Source organism: Gallinula chloropus, assembly GCF_964237585.1.
Source record: "Gallinula chloropus genome assembly, chromosome: 15".
NCBI lineage: Eukaryota > Metazoa > Chordata > Aves > Gruiformes > Rallidae > Gallinula > Gallinula chloropus.
In genome coordinates this window covers 3196719-3221088 of record NC_140100.1, presented here as the reverse complement: position 1 = coordinate 3221088, position 24370 = coordinate 3196719, and the positions used below count along the sequence as shown (strand labels likewise).

At 51.5% G+C, this 24370-nt stretch overlaps 1 protein-coding gene across 2 annotated transcripts in view; it reads left to right on the top strand.

Moving 5' to 3' along the window:
* Positions 1-16355, top strand: part of PRKCB (protein kinase C beta) — a gene marked incomplete at both ends in the record, with an annotated part of 125803 nt that extends 109448 nt beyond the window's left edge. Inside the window, 2 exons of one of the 2 annotated variants that reach the window (XM_084271228.1) lie at positions 2210-2350; positions 16203-16355. In XM_084271228.1, the coding sequence (XP_084127354.1) occupies positions 2210-2350; positions 16203-16355 (294 nt within the window). Of the gene's footprint in view, positions 1-2209; positions 2351-10878; positions 11073-16202 lie in introns of those variants that run through there. The other variant, XM_084271227.1, reaches the window with a different exon arrangement.
* Positions 16356-24370: the final 8015 nt, after the last annotated feature.

Here is a 24370-nt window from a genome sequence, read left to right as displayed (position 1 = left end):
ATGCTTTTTATTCTCCTGCTTTAGCACAGCTAAGCAGAGCCTGATTGAATTGTCAGGATGCTGTCCGGAGCCTGCTGAGGAGATGCAAAGATCCTCTTGTTTAGCTGAACCCCAATCAGCTTGAAGTGGATGTAGTGAAAGCCAAGGGATGGCAAAGTTCAGCAGGGCACAGCATCGCCCTGCCCGCTGCTGGGGCAGATGGGTGACTGTCTGTGTGCCAAGGGTGATGTGAAAGCTGTGTTGCCCTGGCAGCCAGAGGACCATAAGCCTGCAGTAGGCTCTCTGCCTGCTGGGGCCACTTGCTTGCTCACTCTTCTGGAGTGGGACAGCAGCACCAGGTCCAGCCCCCGCCTGCCCTTGCTCTGCCATGCTCGTTCAAGAGACAGAGGCACATAACACCTTCCACCTTGTCTTCTTATTATCATAATGATCTGCATGCTGCAATACTGAAGGAAACTGTATCATTTACCCCCCAAAAAAGCAAAGCACAAGTTAGGAAAAAAAATCTTGCTTCTGACTTTGCTGCCACCTTGGATCCCCATGGCCCTCCCTCTGCAGCCCACTGGCAGCGACTCCAGACAGCGATGGGCATCGCAAGGTGGGTGCTGATGCCTTCTCCTTGGAATGAGGGTCGCACCCTCATTCCAAGGAGAAGCAGGTCTCACCAGCTGGTAAATCACTTGTCCGGCTTGCAAAGCCTGGAGGACCTTTACTGTGTGCCAATGGGCTTTCCAGGGGGTGATGCTGTTTTGCAGAAGCCTCACTCCATCAGTCTTTCAGCTGCAGGTTGCCTTTGCAGCTGGCTAACCATGGATGTAGGGCCATTTCCTAGCTGGGTTGTTAGCAGCTCCACTCATGCTTCACACTTGTAGGGGTTTTTTTCATTTTATTTTGGGACTATTTTCTTTTTTTTTTTGGTAGACTTTACCTTCCTTTCAGCTCCCTATTGTAGCACCACTTGTAAAGATCAGCTTCCCTGAGCAAGCTTGCTCTGTGCAGTCACGCAGGGCTGACTTGTGTCAAAACACACCTTGGGGCAGCAGAGCTCTGCCGGGATGTGGGACCGGCGGAGGCTCGTTAGCTCCCCGTGGCACTGCGGGCTGCTTGCTGATTCCTGGGGTGCTTGGGCTGATGTGTTTATTTTTGCCAGAAGATGCTTATAAAACCCGTCTTTTGGGGTGGTCAGGTCTCACCAGAAAGGTGGGGAGGTATCTGTCTCTGGCTGGAGCATTAGCATCTCCCCGCACAGATGCCCTGTCGCTGCTGGCGGGTTCATAGGGAGGCAGCTGGGGTCTCTCGTGGACCCACACCCCCCACGTAGTCAGGCTTGTTGCACCCTCTGCACAGCTCTGGGATTGGTTTTGCCTTGCCTTTAATAAAGTAGTCCTTTTGTTGCAGGTGTACGGCTCATATTCTCTGTGCTTATCAACGTCTTACAAATCTCTGGAATCTCCATCTGATCTCCCAGCACAGCTCCAACAATGCCCCCAGGATATTAATGTTTGTACAGCTGCCCTTAATTCCCCTGGCCCGTTTCACTTCCCTTATTGAGCCAGTGAAGAGGAGAAGTTTAGATGACAAACAGCGTTAATGGACTGCTTGCACTTTCTTCCTCCCAACTGGCTCTCTCAAAAATGTGCTTCTTGTCTGCGGTGCCACTGCTCCGGAGAAGTGGGGGTGCTGCTTTTAGGACTAATGAAAAGCTTTTGAGGGCAGCTTGTTTATCTTAAATGGGCAGTGGCCTTTTAAAATTAGTTATGCAGATGCTGAGAAGTTTGCTACCAAGCAGAAGGACTGCCAAGCAGCTTCACATACATCCTGCTGCCCCTGTTGTAGTGGGCTGGCAGGACTGCAGTGGTGTGGGGAGCTCTACTGGCACCTCGACATTATTTCTTGATGGACAGAATTTATTCCTAGAGGGGAGTAGGATGTGTTCATCCCAGCCAGTGCTTGTGGACCTGTTTAATCTGCAGTCATATGCCACTGCCAACCTTCCCAGTCCCTGGGGCAGCTCCTGCTTCTCCCTGTGTCCTCTGCTTCGAGCACTGAAAGCTGGCAGAGGAGGTGAGAACCCATTCCAGGGCAGCAGCCACACAGTGCAGGCTGCTGAACTGGGCATCGCAGCACCCTGGGGGCTTCTCAAAAATGGACATTTTGGGAAAGCAGTTGGATACTGTGAGTGACTGTTTCTTCTTTTCCTCTCCCCAAGCTGATGACCAAGCACCCTGCCAAGAGACTGGGATGCGGTCCGGAAGGGGAGCGGGACATCAAGGAGCACGCATTCTTCCGCTACATCGACTGGGATAAACTGGAGCGCAAGGAGATCCAGCCTCCCTTCAAGCCAAAGGCTGTAAGTGTGGCTGCGTTCAGCGTGTTTCTCCCCTCCCACTCTCTCACACGCCGGTTCTCTCTTGCACAGACTCTCCCACTCGTGCAGGTGGGTGCAGGTGCACCAGCGTACACGCGGGCACCGCTCGCCCTGCCCGCAGCCTGGGGGTACCATTTCTCTGGCTCCTTAGCAGACGGCGTCTCCTCAGATTTGGCACATGTCAAACCACTGCTGCGACAGGATAACTCTCGGACACTTTGTCTCACTCTGACTTGCAGGGGCACAAACCCCACACTTTCAGCTCACGGGTTTAATTGCATTGCAGTACTGTCTCTTTGTTATCCCAGAGGTTGGTCCTTGTGTTGGCTCTTTTCCTCCTTCTTCCTTACACTGAACAGGTCTCTCATATTATTATATATACTTTTTTAATCTAAACTTTATTTCAACATCTAGCTGAGCACCGTAGTCTGTCTGTATTTCACTCAACAGTTTCTCTCCAAGGTAAAGTGGTGGAAGGCTGGAGCCTGGCTTGCGGGCGGAGAGAAGCTCTGCAGTGAGGAGAACCTGGCTGCTTTCTCATCTCTTTGCTTTAAGATGGGCTGTAGTAGCAAGAGGGATGCTGTGTGTGCTGGGAGCATGAGGCTCACGAAGCACGTGGCTGTGGTGGCAGGGATAAGCTGCCAGCAGTGAAACTGAGGTTGGGGGCATGAGTGATCTGGAAGCTGTTTGTCAAAAAAGACGAGACTGCTCGACCCATGGCACAGGTTTCATCACCTGCTGCATCCAGGGTTTGTGCTGGAGCAGTGTGGGGGCACAGGTCAGCAAGCTGCGGTGCTCGGGCTACTCTGTATGCCCCCAGGCACGTTGGTTTGCTGTGTGTCTGTCTGTGGGGTCTCTGCCCTTCCCAAGAGAGGGTCCCCTGGCAGCAGTGACCACGTAGGCTTGAGGACAAGGACATCTCTCCCTGGATTTCTCTCTTTCTCCGTGCCACTGTTGGGACGGGCAGGGTCACAGCTGTGTCTGAGTCTCTCTGCGGTGGTCCAGGCCTTCAAGGCATGGGTTTATTCATATGTTTCCACCTCCTGCATGCCTCTTAGCTGCTGTGCCCTAGTTGGGCCCTGGTGTTTTGGAGAAAACTCTGATTCCAGTTAAATCTCATTTACATGGCTGATACAGACCAATGCTTCTGCCAGCGATGGGGGTGGGGACGTTGCACGCTCTCTTAATCGTCATTACACGGAGACGCTCCGTGTATTTAACTGAGCCTTACTCCACTCCTCCACCCTTAACAACCTTTTTCCTCTGCTTTACAGTAAACCTGTTGTTTTGAAGGCACCCTTCCAGTGCTTGGAAAATCTCTGCTTTCAGGGCAAACGTGGACTTGGAGTCCCTTTGTAGTGGGTTTAACTGTCTAGCTCTCCTCCACCTAGATGTTACTCTGCCCTAGCAGCCTCTTACCTTCTCTGGCTCTTTGCTTGGCTGATCAAATATGAATAGAATGCCCATCAGCTGGGCCTGGCAGGAGCCTCTGCACCTCATCGCCCTCCTGGGATTGATGTGGGAGCTGCTGCCGCCTGGGGACGCCGGCTCCTCACCCTGGGTCAGCCGGTGATGCCCTGTATGCACTCAGCACGGCGTGTTTTACTTACATTTTATGGCTTAGGGTGGGACCCAACCTTTGTGTAAAGGATGCTGAAAGACTAGCAGGGTGGTCAGGGTGGTCCGTGAGCTCCAGCTGTGGCGGGAGGGATGCTGCTTGGCACCTGGAGCCAGTTGGGAGGGCTGAGCCAGCACTGGTGCATCAGGGGTGTTAATCTGCAAGAGCCTTTCTCCTGAAACCTGTAACTCCTGCTGTTTCCTACCTCTGTGTTCATTTGCTAATGAAGCTGTTGCTGCATCCCTCCTCTACACCTGCCCTTCCTTCCTGAGCAGAGCCCAGGTGACGCTGTTTGCCTTGGGCTGTGGAATGGTGTAATGATTTGGTGGTTTATGGCTCGAAACAACTGAATTCTGTCAAAAGCACTGGCTTTCTTTTTCATATTTGAAAAAGCACAAATTTTGTCCTGGTTTAAATATCTTATTTCTTTCAAAATCCTTTTGACACTGGACCTCAGAAGGGGGACAGTAAGCCGCTGGCTGTCGCTTCCCACCTAACAGCTGGCGCTGGGAAAATTCACCATTTGATAGGACGGGAAGATTAGCAGAAAGGTAGGCACAGTTGATTTAGGATTTAGGTAGGATTAATACAACTCAGGTACCTGCTGATAGCTGATATTTCAAGCGCAGTGCATCTGTGCCGGGAAAAGCTGCTCCTTTCATGCCAGCTGTGAGCGTGGATCAGAGCTGCACAGAAATGGAAATCCGGGTTTGGGCACCTGCACAATGTCTTTGGGTGGATCATGAGGAAAGACGTTGCTCACTGCTGCTGACCTTCAGCCCTTCACGCAGGGGTTTGGCTCCTGCTGGGGAGGGGGATTGGAGCCTGGCTCTTTGCAGTGGCTTAGGTCTATTTTTCTTTTCTCTTTTCTTTTGTTTTTTAATTAGCTCCTATAAAAGTAAGGTTGCAGAGACTGCCTGTGAGCCAGAGTTTCAAAATACAGAATGATGTGTCAATGTGGGCTTGGTACCCATCACAAGTGCTCACGGCCTTCTGCGCCCCAGCACCGAGTAGTGCCCGAGCCCTTCAGCCCCGTTGAACACAAGTCAGGGGTGAGCAGATCCTGCTACGAACTGCCTTTAGCATCATGTCAGCACATTTTGTGGGTACTGAGTCCAAATTTGTGCAGGCAGTGAGGCTGGGTACAAGGGAGGGTGCTCCTTGCCTTCCCCATGCCTGCTTGCTGGGAAGGGCATCACGTCACTCCCCAGAAACCAGCATTGTTTTACACCAACAGGGAAAACAGCCCCTTCAGCCCTGTCTGGCTTGGATGTTACATACCCAGAGCTGAAAATAAATTCCCAAGAGCTCATGTGTTGCTTCCTGCTTTGTGCTTGATTAACCTTTATCACAGCGCTGGTAACGAGACAGATCAGGGTCTGGGTTGTCTTGGGTGTGCAGAAACACGGCAGTTTTGACGTGGGGCTGTGCTTGGCTGCTCTGTGGTTTGGCTTGTGCATAACAATTCCTTTCGTGGGTCTGCATTTACCCTGGGAACTGTATTTACACTTGCCTGCTTTCTCTGTCTCTCATTGAGATAATTATTGTTTTTGGTATCTAATTACTCCTTTACTTTACATAAAGCCTAGTGATTTGAAAAGTCTCCTCGTTTCGAAAGCATTGAAATCACACAGCAGAGCACAGGATTGCTCACAACAGGACAGTAGTTTAAAAAAATTGCTTTTAATCTAATAATTTTTAATTGCATGTATTAATTTTCCTCTAACTGCATTGAATTAATTAATATCAAAATGCCATTTATAGACCCGGCTGTGTAACAGCTCCGTTTCCCCTGCACATGTGTTTCTGTAGCCTTGTTTTCAGCCCTTACGAGGTGAGTTCAGATGTTTGCCTAAGTAATTTCCTAATTAGATGAGATTTAAGGATTGAGGGGGCCAACGGTGGGCGGGAGTGAGCAGTGGGGAGGCAGACTAATGTTGAGGCTAAACATCCCTTCTCCTAATCGAGACACGGTTTGCTCTGGTAGCCTCAGGGTCCTGTAAAGGCTTTCTCTGCAATTCCCCTCGGATCATTCAGCCAATATTTTCAGCATATCAGGCAGAAACTTGGCTTTGTTCACAGGGCAGAGATGAAAGCCAGGGTCCTACATCACAGAACCCTCGAAGCGAATGCTTCCAGCCTTTGCCTGCAGCAAGGATGAACATGACACTGGAGCATCCTGAGCTGGGGGCTGGGGTTGTTAGCCAGACACAAAGGAGAAGCACCGTTGTTCCCCCTAACCAGTGCCAAGGGGCCCTGGCATGTGGCCCCAGGTTCATGCTGTGATCCAAATTCCCACAAATGTGATGCATCTATTGCCAGAAGTGTCTGAGAGCCCAGATCCACCCTGGGGTGGCAAGGAGACAGGTTTCTAACTCGGAGCAGCACCAGGAAGGCCAGGCTTACCTAAGAGATGCCTTAAAGGCTGGGATTTGGGCTGTACCACTGGTCCAAGCCAAAAAAAACTGGGAAATCAAGTGTGTATTCAGCCCACTGCTTCTCCTTGGTGCTAGGAGCAAAGGCTCCGTCGCAGCAGGAGAGCAGCCGTCCTCAGCTTTTTATGGTCTTTGATTGCATCTCAGGGATCAATGGAAAATATTTTATTATGCCTTTTGTCTCTATTTGAAATCAAGCTAGAAACTGATAAAATAAAAAGGCTATCTTCTAAGCTGACAGTTTTATTTCTGCAGCTAGGAAAAAAAAGTCATTCTATGCTGGCTATAAATATTAGACAGGACACGTTGGGGATTTATGTAAGATAAATTCCCACCCTCCCCCTTTCTCCATTCAGGATGGAGTGATGCCTGTACATTAATACAGCACTGAAATGAGGCAGGTTTTTCACAAGGTGGCTTTAGAGAAATCTAGGAATTCATAGTGTGTCTCCCAGCCCTTAATGAGCATCTTAATTTTGGAAGCTTTGAAGACGGCGCTTCTACGAATAGTGACCGTGTGCAGTCCAGAGCAGCAAGGATCCTTCCCACCCTCTCCTACTGTGCCTGTGGGCCAGACCTCGTGTCTGAAGCTCCAGCACTGCTGGGCTTTGGCCACTGCAATGAAACCAGTTGCATTCTCAAGCGCCAAGTGGCTGCCTGTGTCGTGGTGGCTTGGGCTGCAGTGTGCAGGGACAGCACAGGGGTGGTCACAGCCTTCAGAGTTTGAGCTTGAGCTTGGACATGGCTTCCATAAACCAAATTTCCAGCCTTAAAGGGTTTATTTTATCCATGTAAAAGCTCCCAGAGAGGACGATGTGCTCTTCAGTTTGCCGACCAGGGCGTGTTGTTAAGCATCTGGACAGAAAGTCTGCAGGAACCAGAGCAGACTTGAGCTGGGTGTGGAATCCTTACGGATCGCTGCAACTTCTAAAATGCTCCATCCCCACGTTCCTGCCTTAGTGCCTTATGATGCAAATTATTCCTTGCCAGCACACACATTGTATTATATTGTTTTTTCTCTCCCAATATCCAGAAGCATTTCACAGGGTTCAGCTCTTAACTTTTTGATGGAGTCGCTCTTGTTGGGTTTATGTTTTTGAGAGGCAGCCCCTTTCTTTTCAGCAAGAAGAAGGCCTAGTGCTGTCATCTGTTTCACGAGATGTGCCTTGTGTTTGTCTCCACCACGATGGTGTGAAGCTGACAGGCAATGACAGCTGTACTTCCAAAGCACTGTAAAGCTTTCACTGTCTAGCAGGAGTTGATAGAACCCGCAGGTGAGCGGCTTATTAGCAGGTAAACCCCACGATGGTCTGTGTTACCACACTGAGAACCTGAAGCACTGCAGACTTTACAGGTAATCGTGCTCATGGTTTGTTTTATCTCGGTGCCCACCAGTGACAGCATGGGCTAGAAAAGCCCCTGTCTCTCTGTTTCATGACTTGAGCTTTGGGGAACCGGCAACTTCAATTCTGGGAATTTATTTTCTATTTTGATGTTAATGTGGTGGCTTTCGGGAAGGCATTTGGCTGTTGGTGACTTGTCAAACATCTAAAACATACTTCTGCAAGACTCTATAAAGCTGTGCTTGACTTCATGGTCTGGAGCAGTGACCAGCTCTTTCCCAATCAACGTGGAGCTGTGACAGCTCTTGTTGAAATTCCTCATGGTGGGAACTGTCAGCTCATCAGGACATAAGCTCTCCATTCATTTCTGTGCACCTACAAACCTCACTGCTGTCCTGCTGCGCTGGAGACGGGGTATGGGTCAGTGTTGAGTCCTCTGGTGATACAGTTCCTGGTCTAAGCAGCCCCTGGGAGCGCTGCCCCAGGGGCTTCGCTGCCCGAGCACAGCTGAGGTGCTGCTTTCCCACCGCTCCTGGTCTCTGCAGAGACAGCAGGCTGGGATCAGATGGACATGAGCTGCAGTGGGGAGTGCACGTACAGCTGGAGGGACCCAGAGGGGAAGGAAAACACAACATTGCTGTTTGGCTGCTTCTTCATGTGATGGAGAGCTTCCACCTGCCCAGGAGATGGGCATGTCTCAGTTTGCACCCACCTGCTGCTTTCAGGAATAAGGTGCTGGGAGAGAAGAAAAGATGCAGAGAATTGCCTCGGGATGGGGTCCATACAGCAGTCAGGGGTCGTCAAGGTACAAGAACTTGAGCTTTTCACAAGGAACAGCTAACAAGCCCTTTGTGTGCCAGTCTGCTCGCTGTGCTTGTGTCATTGTTATCCATCTCTTTACTGGGTTTCTGTTGTTAGTTTGTCCTGGACTCAATGTTTTCAGGTGAAGAGACCCAAACCCTTTCTTTGGGAGGTTGTTTGCCATCTGGGTCTTTGTGCTTGAAATCAGGGATTTCCAAGAAGTTGTTCCTGGAGGTGATGTGCTGGGACCACGGCCAAGGGCAGCCAGGACAGGTTCTCATCCACCAATGCCATGCTCTTCATAGGCTCCATGAAAAGGCTTCTCAGGCTCATTTTGGGAAGTCCTCATCTTCAGTACCCTCCCAGGGAACTGGTCCATGCTGTGTTTGCATGTTTGGTGTGGAGGGTGTTTCTTTGGATTTTTTTAATTTATTTGGATTTTTTTTGCCTAACTCCTGACAAACCTGCCAAGCCCGTGGTCATGGACAGGAGATGTGTTTGGGAGCAGAAGCTTGACAAATCCAGACTAGAAAGATGCTGTAGATTAAGAGGTGACCTTACAAAATACAAGAGCCACAGTGGTGTGGAAGGATGGGCTCAGAGTCTGGAGGGGCGGGCATTCAACACGGCTGCAACTGGAGTTAAATCAACTCAGATGTTACCCATTGAGCTTTTTTAGAGGCTTGGGGATAAGAGATGTCTCACTTGGTGCTGTAAGAACATTTAAGAGCTGCCAAAGGAACGTGCCATTGGAGGCTGATGGATGTTAGCGTTGTCTTCCCTGAAACCTCCTCTCTGGCAGAGGAAGGAACTGAGAAATGTTGAAGCTTACATGCATTTGTCTTTAATATTTTATTATATTTAGTCTGATGTTTATTAAAAATGTAAATCTCTTCCCTTAGCAAATGAAAGTTAAAATGCCAGGAAAAATTGTCCCAGCACTCGGAGCGTGTGTTCTCCATGGGGATACAGAAGGAGAGAACTGAGGGACCGAGAGGCACTGGCCTCTGCATCTCTTTGGTGGAAAGAGGCCCAGAGAGTGTTGGTTGTGTGATGGCTCCGATAGCAGGGAGAATTCACCACCCATTAGAGCCAAGTCATCAAGTGCAGTTCACAGGGACGTGACACGCGTGTGATAGGTGGTAATTGAGCACAATTTGTAGCGGTGGCAGTGACCCGGCATCCACCTGTTATTAGCTGCTGCTGTTATTATTATATTAAATCATGACTTGCAGCATGGGAAGTTGCAGGACCTTTGTTTTGATTGCTGAGGAAATTAAATAAGGCGTTTGGCATGTCTCCCTGCTCCCGACCTCCCCGTTGCGCTGCAGAGACTGCTGGGCAGCCAGCCGGATCATCTGCTGCTGCCCGGGAGCGATGGATGCTGAGCCACTCCCTGTGAGGGCCTGGCACTCTCGGATGCTTTCCAGTCCCCTGTGCCAGTCAGGATGGTGGTGGCCCAGACTTGATAGTTTTTGGCTTCTTCTTGTGTGGCTTTGGTGGCTGCAGGGAGCTCGCTGGTGCTCTTGGACTCCTGCCCTGCCTGAAGTAGAGGTTGCATTAGCTGCCTGAGAAGAATGTCCCCAGATCAGGGGTTTTAGGGATAGCTAGCCTTGTCCAGTGGTGGTTGAGAGCTCTGGAGATGCCGTGAGCAGAGACCCTGGCTGCCACGCAGCCGAACGCCAGCAGCCAGCAACATCCTGGTTGCTGCCTGCCTAAGCTGAGTGGCAGCGGCACAAAGAGCCAGGGTCTGATGGGCACATCAGGAGGGGACAGAGCAGCCCTGAAATGCCCAGGCACAAGTGCCTGCATTAAGCATTCACCTAGCAGCAGTTTACAAGAGCTCTGCAGAAGGTGAGAAGGCCTCTCCTTGGGCAGGAGCAAGGAGAAGCCTCTTAAGCAGTCTAGGTGTGATGGAAACTTCCCTCTCAGGGACAGAGGGGTGACTGAGCAGGTGAAGCTGTGGGGGGTCTTTTGAAAGAAGCTGCCTTGTGCGTGGCATAGCCTGAGAGAGAAGGTACGGTGCCGTGTGCAGGCAGGGAACGACAGCAAGTAATTGCGCTCCCATCTCATTCCTCTCCTGCAATTACTTGCCATGGCACAGCCGGAGGGCTTTCCCAGCCCCTGGCTGTGCCATGAGATAACGTCACCTTGCGACTAACAAAGCTCATACGTGTTTCCCACCTTTTTCTGTTCTGCCATCGCTGCCCCGAGACAAGCGGCGGCGCGCGGCGCGGCTGGGCGGGTGGCTGCCGCCGCGTCCCACCGCTTCCTTCTCCACCCACCAAACGTTCTTTTCTTCCCCTCTCATAGTGCGGACGCAATGCTGAAAACTTCGACCGGTTTTTCACTCGCCATCCACCCGTCTTAACACCTCCTGACCAGGAAGTCATCAGGAACATTGACCAGTCAGAATTCGAAGGATTTTCCTTTGTTAACTCTGAGTTTTTTAAACCTCAAGCCAAGAGCTAAGTAGCTGCGTAGATCTCATTTCTGCATCTCTATCACCCAGTCCCAACTGCTGTTGTGGTGACATTTTCCATTGCAAAAGCTCGCCTTCATGGTTTTTCTTTAGTACTACTACTAGAGTGACCATATTTCAAAGCCAGAAGTGTCTCTGCGTAACGTGGGGCGTGCCTGGAGGGTGGCTGTCGGGCAGCGAGCACTGCAGACACGCTTTTATGACCTTTTATTTGTAGAAAATGAAAAAAGTTCATTGGCTTGCAGAGGTAAAAACGAGAGGTGTAAGCCGTGGCGATTAGGAGAAGTCTCTCAAGCACGTGGTCCCTGCTCTTCCCTTTTCCTAGCCTTTTGATCATGAAAATTTAATATTTAACCTTAGTGGCGACTAAATGTTTTTAATGATGTGAACACGCAGCAGGGTGCTGCTGGCTGAGCCTCGCAGCTCCTCCCAAAACTGAGCAGTTGTTCCAGAGAGCTGAAATGCCAATTCTGGCTCCTTTTGTAGTTCTGTCCTGCTCTTTGTTCAAACCCACCGCAGCATCCCTTTTTGCCTTAGGCTCGTACGCGTGGTGGGTGCGAGCAGGCGTGGTTCTCCACGCTGGGTCTTCAGCAGCAGTGATAAATTATTAGGGAAGCCAGGCCTGCTGTTTGGGAAGATTTCTCCTGATTGTGCAGTTTCTAAGGGGCATTTTTTTTTTTTTTAATGAAAAGAAACATGCCCAGTTGTAAACAGCAACTTTGAAGGAGCTGGGGCAGATGCTTTTGAATCCATGGTCACCCTAGTAAATACCACACAACGTTGGTTCTCATAGCAAAACCTTTTTCTTTTTTTTTTTAAATGCCAAAGCAATCGATGGAGTTTGTTACCCACGCTTTAAATGTGTCAAAAAATGGTATTAGCACAACAGGATGCTATTTAACTTCAAACAGTATTGTGAACCCTGATATGAAGCTTGTAAAGAAACATGTTTCAACTGATAGTCCTACTTTAAAAAACATGCAGCTAGATATTTAAACAGCCTAAGTTTTCTTTCTGGCATCAAAGAAAAAAGTTTCAGGAAGGACTGATTTCTCCTGAAACAATCCCAGTCATTTGGCTTCCTTTTATACTGTTCTGCAGATGTTTGTGGGCTGTCACTGTATCCATCCGCTTTAAGTTGTAATGTGCCAATTATTGTTGGTTTTATTCCCAATACTGATTATAAAATAAAAAGCGAGAAATAATGTCAAAGAAACCTGCATGTGTTTGGCAATACTGAGTTTCTACAGCTCTGGGCTCAGAGAGGTGCCAGGAGAGCCCAGAGTTGGGGCTGCACCATGCCAAGGGCTGGAATCTGCCCGGGTTGCTGCGGATGTCGGCTGGAGGCTGCAGTGGGTCCTTCCAGCTGCCCCGGAGAGCAACGCAGGCGGCAGCGAGCATCACAACACAACCTCCCACATCACCTGCAGAGCCGTGGCCTGTTCATTGTCTGCAGCGTCTGTTCCCAAGCCCAGGTGTGATGTTCTGGAAGCATCTTCCAAGCGGAGAGTAAATGCCTGCGTGTCCTCGCGTCCTCCGTGCCCGGTCATGCTGCAGAGCTGGCACCCTCGTGCTCAAACATGGACAGGGAATGGAGTTTCTCTCGGCTGTCCTGTGGAGGAAGGATGATCCAAGGTTTCGGGATGGCCCTCCCGTGGGGCACAGCCGAGGCGAGTGGAGCTCTGTCGCTGGGGGATCGCTTTAAATGCCCTGAAGTGCGGTATGTACTTGGGATTTCTGGAGGCTGCAGAGGCAAGGCTCTCCGCAAAGGCAGCGCGTGTGCCGGTGACTCATCGCCCTGCCCCTGCGCTCTCAGAGGGGCAGCTGTTAAAAGCAATTGGCAGTTTGAGCTAAAGAGGGATTACAGGTTCCTGTTAACCTCCCTTCTGAGCGCGTGCAGAATTCCCCTTCTGGCTTTGGAAACCCACTTCTGCTGAATTGCTGCGGCTCTGAACTCTGTGGGATTCTCGGAAAGGCACTGAACGGCAGTGCTGACAGCAGCACCGGCTTCCTCTGCCCGTGCAGCCTCGGAGCTCTGCCGGGGGAAGGGGCTCAGAGGCAGCGGTAGCCAGGGAGGATGTCTATCCTGCTGTTCTGGGCCAGGTATGCTGTCCGGAGCACGTGGACACACGGGGTCTCTGCCATGGCATCCCTCCTGTGTTCCTCCTCATCTCCCAGAGTCAATTAGCTTTTTGCTGGAGGCATTTTCAGCCTTGAATTTCCCCTGCCTTCCCTTCTCTGCTCACCAGACCCACGTAGCGGTTCCCTACCTCTTCCAGGCTATTCATCATCTTTGACAGAGGCCAAATTGCCACCAATTCCAGACAAAATTCAAGGTAAGAAATCAGCAAACCCCACTTCCATGCGCTCACAGCCAGGCCCTGCTCATGCTGTACTTTCCGGCTGAGCCTCTGGAGGAGTGGGGTGGGGGGAGCTGCCAGAGGACATGGTACAGGGGGAGGCAGGCTGCCCTGACTCCCCTCCCAGGCACATCACAGCCTTTGGCAGAGGAGGTTTTGCTCATGCAAAGGCTCCCAGACTGAGCACTCGCCTTCTCTGGTGCCATCAGCAGAGGCCACTCCAAAGGGCTGGGGACTGTGGTGGCAATTTGCACCAGTGGCAAATGTGGACATTTCATTCCCCTCTGCAGCATCCCACAGCGTTCCAGCCAGGGAGAAGCTTCTGGCTCATTTGGACAGTGTTGTCTTGGCGTGTGTTTGTGTGGGTAGATGTGGCCTGCAGGAACCATTTGGTCAGCTCAGCATCCCTGCAGGAGTGGGGCAGGAGCCTGGTGCCATCGTCAGTCCTTCCTTCTTCACATGCCAGGGTGCAAGAGAGAGACCCGGTGCAACGGCCTCAAAACAGCCTCCTCACAGCGAAGGATAGTGCCTCTGCTCCAAGACGGCCCCTCAGTCTAGAGGGTCCATCAAGGTGGGCTTACACTTGCATTTCAACTGCTTCACCCTTTGCCTGGCAGAACTCTGAACCTGAAGTCAGCTCCTTTACCTCGTCTGGCCTTCCTCACTCCTGCTCTGTGCCTCCAAACCTTCTTCCTTCCTGCTGTTGGGGAGAGGAGCCCTGCAGGGACACTGCGCTGGCTCCAATTGTCACTTGTCCAGAAGTGAAGGCAGAGACCCAGCTCCTGCTTGGGGATAGACTGGGACCTGCAGGCACCGGCAGGCTGGGATACTGATGCCCTGAGCACCACTGTGTGCTCAAAGCCTCACTGTCTTGATGGCACGGATGTCTCCTGGCTCTTCTCCCGGCTTTTCTCTCTTTGCTCCTTGAACTCAAGCCCCATATTTCTTCCTGCCTCGTCTCTTCTCAGCTGCCCTTGGCTCTCTGCTCTCTGGTTTTCTTCCCAACAAGGCTGACACCACCTAGATGGGATGCCTCCTGCAGCGAGAGGAGTCTCCAAGCAGCCACGGAGGTCCTGGTCCACTGCTGGCATTGGGGCTCATCTACAGAGGTTCAATGTGGCTGTGCCTGGGCTGGCCAGAGGAGAGCTGGGGGACCTGACTCCTGCTTGAGGTGCGAAGGTGCCGATGGCTCTGCCCCAGCATCCCTGGACAGTGACAGCTGGTGGGCTGAGAGGCGCTGCAGTGGGGACATGCCATGCCTCCTGTCAGGCATTACAGAGCGAGGAGGATGGTCATGGTGAGAGGGAGCTAGGTGGAGGCGCAGACTGGTCCCCCATGGTCCCTCCTGCAGCTGATGGCACACATGGCTGGGGATGGAGCAGCAGAGCTGTGACATGGTGAGGACCCCTGCAATTGCCCCTCAGGCCCCTCTGCAACAAGGCAACAAAATAGTTCTAGTTCATCTCCAGCATGGAGTCAGATCGTGGGGGTGGCCGTGCCTGCCAGGGCAAAGGAGAAGCGGTGGAAAACGGGGTGCTCTAGGGCGAGGCTGGTCCAGCCCTGGGGCGATGCAATGGGTCTCCCACCCATCACACCCCGCAGCACCCCAGCCTGCACACAGCCTTTGCAGGCCGTTTGAAATGCTGGGAGAGGACTGTGAATTTAAGCTCCTACATAGAGACACAGCAGAAGAGATGGGGAAAGTCTTTTGTCCCTGCGTGCTCTGAGCAGGAGATGGAGCAGAGTGGGTCTGCAGCCCACGGGCTGCCCCACTGCTGCTGCTGTGCTGCCAGGAGCGGGACATCCCTCCACCAGCTTGCTTTACTAAGGAAGAATCCTGGGTGCTTATATTGTATCTCCAGTGCTTTGGCTTCCCATTCAGCCAAAGCACCGTAACCTCCCGCAGCCAGAATGTACCTTAACCGGGCTATCTCTGATATACACACATTTATAACAGCAGCCCAGATGTTCCCAACTGATAGGCTCTGCAGTGCCAATAGCAGGTTACCAGCACTAACCAAGACTAACTTGCTTTTTTCCCTTCTTTTTTGGCTTGGATGTAGCTGCAAAGTTGTTCTTCATGGAATACTAAAATGATAAGAGGTGTCATAGGTGGAATTTTCATTCTCTGAGGTTTTGAACTACTGTATGGTGTCTGTATACAACCCTGGAGCAAATCACATCCTCAATTCAATAAAAAACTTCATTGGTCAATACCATATCACAGCATAATTTGAAAAAAAAAAAAGAGTCAAGCTTACAGCAAAAGGAGCTCCTACAGCTAATTATTTTGTGCAAATTTCAAAATCGTATTGAATGTTTCCTTCCATTTCAAGGCATGTTGCTTCCTCCAGGCCCTTTCCTCCTGTGTGTTGTGACTGTTTGCAGTGATGGCTTTGCATGCTGAGAAACCGCTCTGTCGCTCTCTCCCGCAGCGCCCAGGAGAGGAAGGATGCTCAGCCTGGGAGCACCACAGCCCTCTCCAGCACCCTGTGCTCTCCTTCTGTCCCTTTACCCTCTGGTTGTGCGTTTCAGGGTGTTAAACCGGTGTTCTTCTTGCCCATAGCGTGGGGGTTACTTCTATTGTACAGAGGCTGCTGCTGCCTGCCTGGACGTGTGTGTGTTCCTCCTCGGCGTTGGCTTTAGAAACCAGGATGGAGATTTCGAGTGCTGGGCACGAAGCCTGGGGACAGCACAATGCCTCCCTCCCCAGCCACACGCCCTGTGGCAGGGCTCCCATGGCTCCCTTGCTCCCCCGCTTTTCCGCCTTTAACTCTGTGCTTTCCGTCCAACAGAAAGACAAGCGCGACACTTCCAACTTCGACAAAGAGTTCACCCGGCAGCCGGTGGAGCTCACGCCCACGGACAAACTCTTCATCATGAACTTGGACCAGAACGAGTTTGCTGGATTCTCCTACACTAACCCCGAGTTTGTCATTAACGTGTAGTCGCGGCGCCGCCGCCGCCGCCCTCCCTTCTCCTCGCAGTTCCGAAACTCCAGATCGCCTTGTACATACCGACACTAGTCTTCCGGGATTAGCAGTGCAGACATACATACCCTCATGCGAAACACGCCGACCGCTTGTTTTAGGAGGCCTTTCTATGTCTGTGTCACTTGCTAGCTTGGTTTCCCTAGCTGGAGATGTTTGGGGTTCGAGTTAACAGTCAGTAATACTTCTAGGAACTATAGTTGGTGGTGACTAATAGAGTTTTTAAACGGAAATATACCAAATTGCTACAGTCTTTGTAATTTTTGAAATCGGATGCTGAGATTCCAGTGACCCTAGCTAACTCACAAAGCGTTTCTGTTGAATGCTAAGCATGGTTGATATCTTAAACCCGTTGTGCTGAAGCTTGCGATGACTGTGAGCTTGTCTTAGAGGAGCCTTTTGTTCAAGACATGGATACATTTGGTCAGTGTGGAAAAGTCTGCTTATAGACATATATTTTTAAATGCATTGTATATACCGTCAGCCTGGCTCGCCGAAGCCGTCTTCCTCCCTCACCTCGCCTGCACCTCGCCATACGGCCTTTCCTACACTCAGGCATTAAGACTCCAAACGAATTCCATGCCAGTCCTTGTAAATCAGAGCAAATCTTTTTCTAAGTGAAAGGTGGGATTTGTTTTATTTATTTCTTTTTAAAAACATCTGGAACAGTTTGCAGTTTTGATACACTCTGTCAGCGCTCTCATAAATCTTTCTCCTGGGTTGTTTTTGGGGTTTGGTTTTTTTTTTCACAGACACAGTCAAAATTTAACAGCTCTGTAAAAAGGGTATTAATATTCTACCAAAACAAAGCACGTTTATATTCTCGGTTTACAATTTACCAACTGAAAATACGCCCGCTGCAAAAGGGCTGTACTGAGGGCTATTTCTAAAGGTAACTTTTCTACTTTGCACCCTCTGCTCTTACCTTCAAGGCTCAAACCCCACGAATTTTACAGGCGCCTTGGTTTACCCTGAGTTCAGCCAAAATTCCTGGGGGTTTTATTCAGTAGCCCAGGACCACCTGCATCATTTCAAAAACTGAAAACAGGCGGAGACAATTCCAGCGGCTGTTGGCAGGGCAGAGCTGCAGCAGCGCTGGGCGGGAGGGCAGGGGCAGCTCTCACTCGCTGTTGGGTTCACCCTGAGCATGAGCATCCTTTGAGTAGCTGGCTGTTGGTCCTCTCTTATTAACACCCTGGTTGGATTGGTTTGCAGAAAATAACCCAACCCATATGTATATTTTTCCGAACCGCTAGCAGTTCTAATGTAAATACACATTACTCCATGCCTATGGGGGGGGGGGGGGGGATTTTATGAATCGTGAGGAATCCTATAAAGGAAATTCTGGTTTGTAGATCTTTTATAAACCTCAAACTCTACCTTTTGAAATTATTTTCTTCTTGTAATGATTCCTTGAGGAGAAAAAAAGGCTGCTAGAAGCTAAAGCCAATGTCCCGCAGCCGGGTGTCCTCACCCCATTATTAAATTGCAGGCAGGCAGTGCCCTGTGCGTGCCAGGGGTGCGAGCTGTGGGTCCATGGGCTCGGGTACCGACCTGGGCTGGAGGAAACAAAAGCAAACCCAGAAAAACTGCAAATTGTGCCAGATTGACGAGAGGGTTTTATGAGACGCTCTGCATCAGGCAGCCCAGGGAAGCCTCACGTGTGGGCTGGTTCCTGATGAGGGTTCTCATAACTCCAGCACACGTTTCAGAAGACGTCTTGCCATCCTCTGCAGACCACAGTTGATGTTCAGAGCATGTACGTTACTGTAACTCTCAAACCTGTCGCTGCAGAATCAGTATTACTTCAGTGGTGAATGTTTTTAATTTCCGTATCTTCAGCTCTGAAGCCGCTCCCAGGGTCTGTCCAGGATGCTGCTGTAAGGTCTCCTGTGCCAAGGGGCACCCCGGGGCCGTGGTGACACGCAGGGGCTGCTGTGGGGGGAGTTAATGTCTTTTTTTTCTGTTTGGGACTTCTGTGTACGTGTGTTGGGGTGACACTTCTGCATGGAGCAGGCGGTGCTGAGCTGCCAAGCAAGCTGGGCAGCCTCAGATGGGGCCCCGTGGGGAAGCCAGGCCAGCATATGGCCATGCCCAGCTCTGCTGCCATGCAGCTTCAGCAGCATCTTCAGGATCTGCAGGGTTAAGAGCTGTGCTCCTGGGAGGGCTTAGCAAAGGCTGTCCTGTCTGCAGGGCTCGTACCTTGAGTGTTTCTGATGTCGCCCGTTCTGCTATTTGCCAAACTCTTCTTCCAGGGCTTGTTTCCAGGTGACCTGTTTCTTCTGTGGAGAAATGTAAAGTGGGCTATGCCCAGCCCTGCACGGATGTTGAGATTCGTACAAATGTCCAAGGAAGGGCAGAGTGACAGTGGTTGACTCACCGTGTGCTGTAATTCGATGATTTAATCTTCGCTATTGGATAGGGAAAGCAGTCCTTCAGGAAGATGCTGAGAGGCTTCAGGAGAGCCTCGTTAGTCAGTCCCCAGGTGCTCTGATGCACTGAGAGAGCCCAGTAAGACCATACCTGTGTGCAGCAGTGCAGGGCCCAGGGACAAGGGCACAGCATGAGCCAGCAGTGGGTGAGGCAGGAGAAGGATGCTTTGAGGGGCTGAGGAGACATCTGAGCCTGCAGCTATGGAGAAAAGAAACACACACACCCCAGGGGCTTGCAGAGTGCTCCCTGACCACTCACCTGCATGCCATGGGGAGTTTGGCTGCAAGGGTGTCCCACGCTGAGCAGCCTGGGTGTGATGGGATGGGCAGTGGGGTCCAGCGGTGGCAGGGAGGGACTCGGAGCCCTGCACACCTCCCCAGGTGAGGCAGGAGGAGGGACTGGGGCAGGACCTGACTGTTTCCCCCCAGGCTAGGTGGCACCTGAAGGCTGCAGGTAAGTGGGGTTCAGGCTCCCCAGGTGGTTCCCGGTGGGGCAGGCTGGGTTAGACACTGTGTTGGGCCCTTTGCTGCTGGTTGTTGGCTTCAGCCAGGGCTGCGGTGGCTGCTCCAGGCAGCAGAACCTGTGCAGCTCCTACACCCAGCAGCGGGGCTGATCGGCAGCATGGGCTTTGCAAAGGAGGTTGCACGCTGTGTGAAGAAGTCATGGGGTGGGAAGGCTGAGGCTCCTGAAGGCAAAGAAATAACTGCTTGCATTTACCCACTGGCTAAGAATTTCCTTCCCAGGGCTGTCATTTGGAAATGCATTGATTGCAGTACCTTGGCACAGAAGCGATTCCCATTCCTGCTCATGGGAATGTTGGGGCTGTAAGTGCTGGTGCTCCCTCAGCATGCCCTAGTCTTTCTTGGATGTTTTGCCAAAGAAAAGTAGAGAGGGGACTGCATCTGCCTGTCCAACCCTTCAGCATTCCTGGTGTAAAGCACAACCCAGCCTGAGCTGGTTGTCTGCAGCAGTGGGGTGCTGCTGGAGAGCTTGTGTGGCATGCAGAGACAGTGGAAGAGCAAAGGGAATGGATGGGAGCCAGGGCAGGGAGCAGCCTGAAGTCAGGGCAGTGCCCGGGCTGTCTGCTCGGGCTCAGCCTGGGGAATTCCTGGCCCTGGCAGCGTGCTGAGGGCTGCAAGGATGTAGGCAGGCTTGGAAACCCTGAGCCGCTCTAAATCTGCTGCCCTGTGGCTGCATGTGGCTTTTTGTGACACAGCAGGTGCCAACCTGGCCCTTACATGTTCAGGACTAGTCTGTGCCAGGGCTGCCAGCACTGCTCTGCAGCCTAGACATGGCGGGGGGGTTGGGTGGGCAGTGCGATGCCAATGGCACGTGGTAAGGGGGACCTGTTGTCTCCCCTGGCTGGAAATCTGAGTGGCCTTCTTTTGATGAGAGAGCCATCACCAGAGGAGTTACTGATCCACTGAAACCATTCAATGAACACAAGGTTGCGGAGCAGCCAACCCACGTAGGTTGTCTCAAGGATGGGAAGGGGAGCGAGCGCTCTGGTCTCTGACAATGGTGAATCCCAGGAGCTGCAATTCAGGTGAAGAACTGGGGTGGTTTCTAGTGGGGAGTGCAAGGATCCAGCTGTGCAGAAGGTAGGGCTTACCTCTGGAGGGTGGAACTAACTCGTACTGACAAGCGCTGCAGCTTCTCTGCTGTTGCAGAAGCAGGTGAGCCGCCGAGCCTGCAACAGCAACAAGAAGCGACGAGTGTCTTGCTCCATGCATGGAAGTGTCATCCCAGCTGTTTATTTCTGATCACATTCAAAGTGGCAATTAAAGGGGGAAAAAAAAGAAAAAAAAGAAAAAAAAAAAAACAACCAGAGACAATGTTTATTGTTGAACAGTTTGTGTTTGTGAATTTGATTTCACCTGCAAGTATTTGATGACTTTTCTACATCCTAGACTACCTGCTGCGTGTTGTCAAAAGATTCTCATAAAGACCTCCTTTTAGATGGGCATATACTCTTTATTCTATTTGCTGCATGTATGAGAAAAAAAATAAAATATATAATTTTAAAGAAACCCTGAGAGCTTGACTTCCTTTGCCTTGGAGACTCCGGTGGCGTGCCAGGGAGAGTGGGCAGGCCATGCCATGGGATCCTGGAGATCAGCAGCTGTTGGCTGCCTGTGTGGTCACCTGGAGGGGCCCTGATGAGCCCTGACACAGCAGCAAAGACTGAGATGTTGCAGCTTTTCTGTGTGAAGGATGCATGTCTGCACAGAGAGAGAATATTGGCAAATGGAGCCTGCCTGAGCAGCGGTCCCAAACTGGAGCCCTGCAGCTGTGGCTGCGCTTAAAGACACATATAGACCAATGGGGAAGGAAGGTTGTTTGTGTCCTCGGTTAATTGCTAATTAAGATGAGTTAATTAACGCCATTGCAGATGCTCTTCCCACCACCCTATGAACTCTGCTTCCCAGTCCCTATAACTCACACAGGGCTGCAGGGCAGGGGGGCACTGGCTGATGCTGGGGTGGTTGGGTGCCAGGCAGACCCTCTGTGGGCACTCTTGCATGGCCTTGCCCTGCCACTGCACCGAGGGCAGGGGAGCAGCAGGCTCAGAGGGCCTGTGAATCCCCCAATGCCTGCACGTGCTCCTGAGGCCATGGAGGGTTTTCTGGGTGGGCACACTGTTAAGCAGCTTTCTGCTGGCCTGCATGGAGAGCTGCACAGCGTGTACCTGCTCTTCTCCGTGGAGGAGCTTTGCTTTTTCAGGAAGCACCCTTGTGGAAGCTGGGGAGGCTGGTAGGAAGGGCATTCCCTTCTCCCTGTGGGGATTTCAGGTAAGCCTTCAGCAAAAAGATGTCCTTGTCTCTCCCGCCTGGTGTGGATGGTGGTCGCTGGGGACCACCCCAATTTGTGTTGAGGGTGGGAAAACTGCAGGGTACTGCCCATGTATCTCTGGCATCTTTCCTCCAGGCTGGACAATCCTGGTCTGTCCCCCCACTCCCTGAGCAGTAGCCCCCGCTGTTGCCTCCCCACTGATCCCCTGCAGCCCCTCGGTTAGAGCAGGGTGAGCTGCAGGATGGGGCAGGCTGCGGGGCTGTGCTGGGAAGGTGCAGGGTTTCGGGGTGGCCAGTTGAGCCCCTCCCCAGCCTCGCTGACATGCCCGTTCTCCGCATGTCGGAAATGCTTCTGAGCTTCAGTTGTCCTGGCTTGTGTAAGTGAAACATTTGGTTTTGTGACACTTTCCTTAATTATGGTAGCTAATGACAAAACCATTGTGACAAATGAGTCAGCTTTTGATAGTGAAGTTAATTAATTCTGAAGTTAGAGCCTCCATCGGAGTATCTGGAGAAGCCTGATTAAGAAGTCTGCTTACCCAGTGTAACACGGGCAGCAAAAACCCAGGTCCCCACAACATGCCAGGTGAAATCCTTCCCACTGCTGTGAGGGGGTGATCTGCTTGGAGCGAGGAGAATAAAGGCCAGACATCAGCACAGCGTTTGCCTCCCGAGCCGCCCCTCCATCCATCAAAGGCATCGGGAGGAACACAGCCTCATTAATGTTTGAATGAGTGACCAGAAGCAGCTTTGCGTTAGACTCTGACCTTCAAGAGCCGTCTCCCTGAAGCCATCTTTCATCTCTTTCATTTGCATTACAATCCTGTTTGCCTCATTATCCGTTATCCACTTCTTCTTCAAAGAATTTAAATCAAATCTATTAAATTGCAGTGGGTCGCAGCAGCAGCAAACCTTTTATGGTGGCTCAACATGGTCCAGCTGGACTCAGGCTACAAAATATCTTTTAATCTCCTGCTATTTGTTCTTTTATTACTTCTGTGGTACCACCGCCTCATAGAAACTCTTTGATAATCTTCCTCCTTTCCCACCCATCCCATGCAGATGTGTTCCATATAGAGGTTGGTCTTTCTATGACCTTGGGGAAGGGATTCCCTCACCTTTCCCCCCTGCATCCTGAGACGGGTTCTGGGCTGTCCCTGGCATGGCTGCTGAGATGGGGAGCTGCTGAACTGCACACAGATCCCTGTAACCTCAGTGCTGTCGCAGAGCAGCTGGGGGAACCCTCTAGCAGTGGTGTGATGTTTGCTGTCCCCGTCATTCCCATCCCTCTCCTGGACTTGTTTTGTCTACCTGGGATATCAGTAGAGAGGGGGAAAAAAAAAGGCAGATGTGATGGACGGGCACACCAGAGCATGCAGCTGGTGCCCTTGGAAGCAGAAGTGTAGGCAAGGTGAGGCGGACTTCAGCACGCAGCTACTCCAAGTGCATCCACCTGGGTCTCCTGAGAGGCTGCACGCTGCTTGCTAGCCCACGCACAGCCACCCCTGCACTCCCTCTGTGTCCTCCCAGCGTAAGGAGGCTTAATAAGAACGGATTTCTGTTTCTCCCCCCTGCTATTTTTATTGCTACTAAACTGTCGGAAGTCCGGCAGGGAGCTGAGGAGCTGGTAGGCAACGGCACAAGCTCGCACTGGGACAGCCAGCTCGTGCCACAAGCACTTGGGTTGATGGCATGTATGGCATGGCTCGCTCATTATCACACGTAGGAGAACCTCCCTGAACTCAGTAGCACATCTCCTAAGGACACAGCAGCCCCGCCACTGGAGTCCTGTTGGAGCCAGTGGATTGCAACCAGCATTTCCAAAGCATGTGCAGATATAAATAATCCCCTCGTAGGAGTGGGGAAGGATGAACACGTGTGCCAAAGGCTCTGGAGTCCTTATCCCCTTGCAGCCCCCGGGAGCAGGGAAATGAAGTGAAGACCAGGCAAGGCTGGAGCTCAGCGTCTCACTGCATTGCTAATGACCTAAACTCGCCTTGTATCAGAGCCTCTCTTCCTTCAAGGAAAAACCTAATCCAGCTAGGGATTATTTCTGACTACTTACTTTCTGTCACTTTGCCAATTTAAATGCAGCAGAGCTTTCATCGCTGGATTTGGAAGGACAAAGCCTAACAGATCTTGGTTTAGGACATTTTTGCCTGCAAGGACAGCTTTTTTTTTACACAACTTGTACAATCTTTGCAGCATGAGCTGGATTTTGTTATCAGTTTCTACTTCGCCCGACTCAGAAGGGTCCAAGTCCGTGAGCAGGTTGATGATGATGGATAAGACGGTGACAAGCAAGGGGTGATGGGAGGAGCTGGAGCTGGAGAAGCCCAGGCTGCACAGCGCAGGGTGCCAGGCTGTGACCACTGGCCCACAGTGCCTGCCAGAGTCTGAGCCACAAAGTGGGACAGCAAGGTCCCCAAATTCTTGTTGGCTGTAAATCTTGGTGTACCCCCTGCACATCCCCTGGGTTGGCTGCTCCAGCCAGAGCTCCAAGCTCACTCCTGGGACTGGCCACTTCATGCAGCGAGCTGTAAGAGGGGTGCAGGGCTTGGGGAGGGATGCCCCCTGCCACCAACCCATAACAAGGGCCAACAAGATCCAGCATGGACTTTGATTCTGTTTGAGCTTGCTTTGTTTCAAGCCTGGGGAACGGTACATGTGCACTCTGCACACACCTACACACACTATGTTAAAATAACACAATTAAGGCTGCAAAAATCCCCCACTCGGAATGCAATT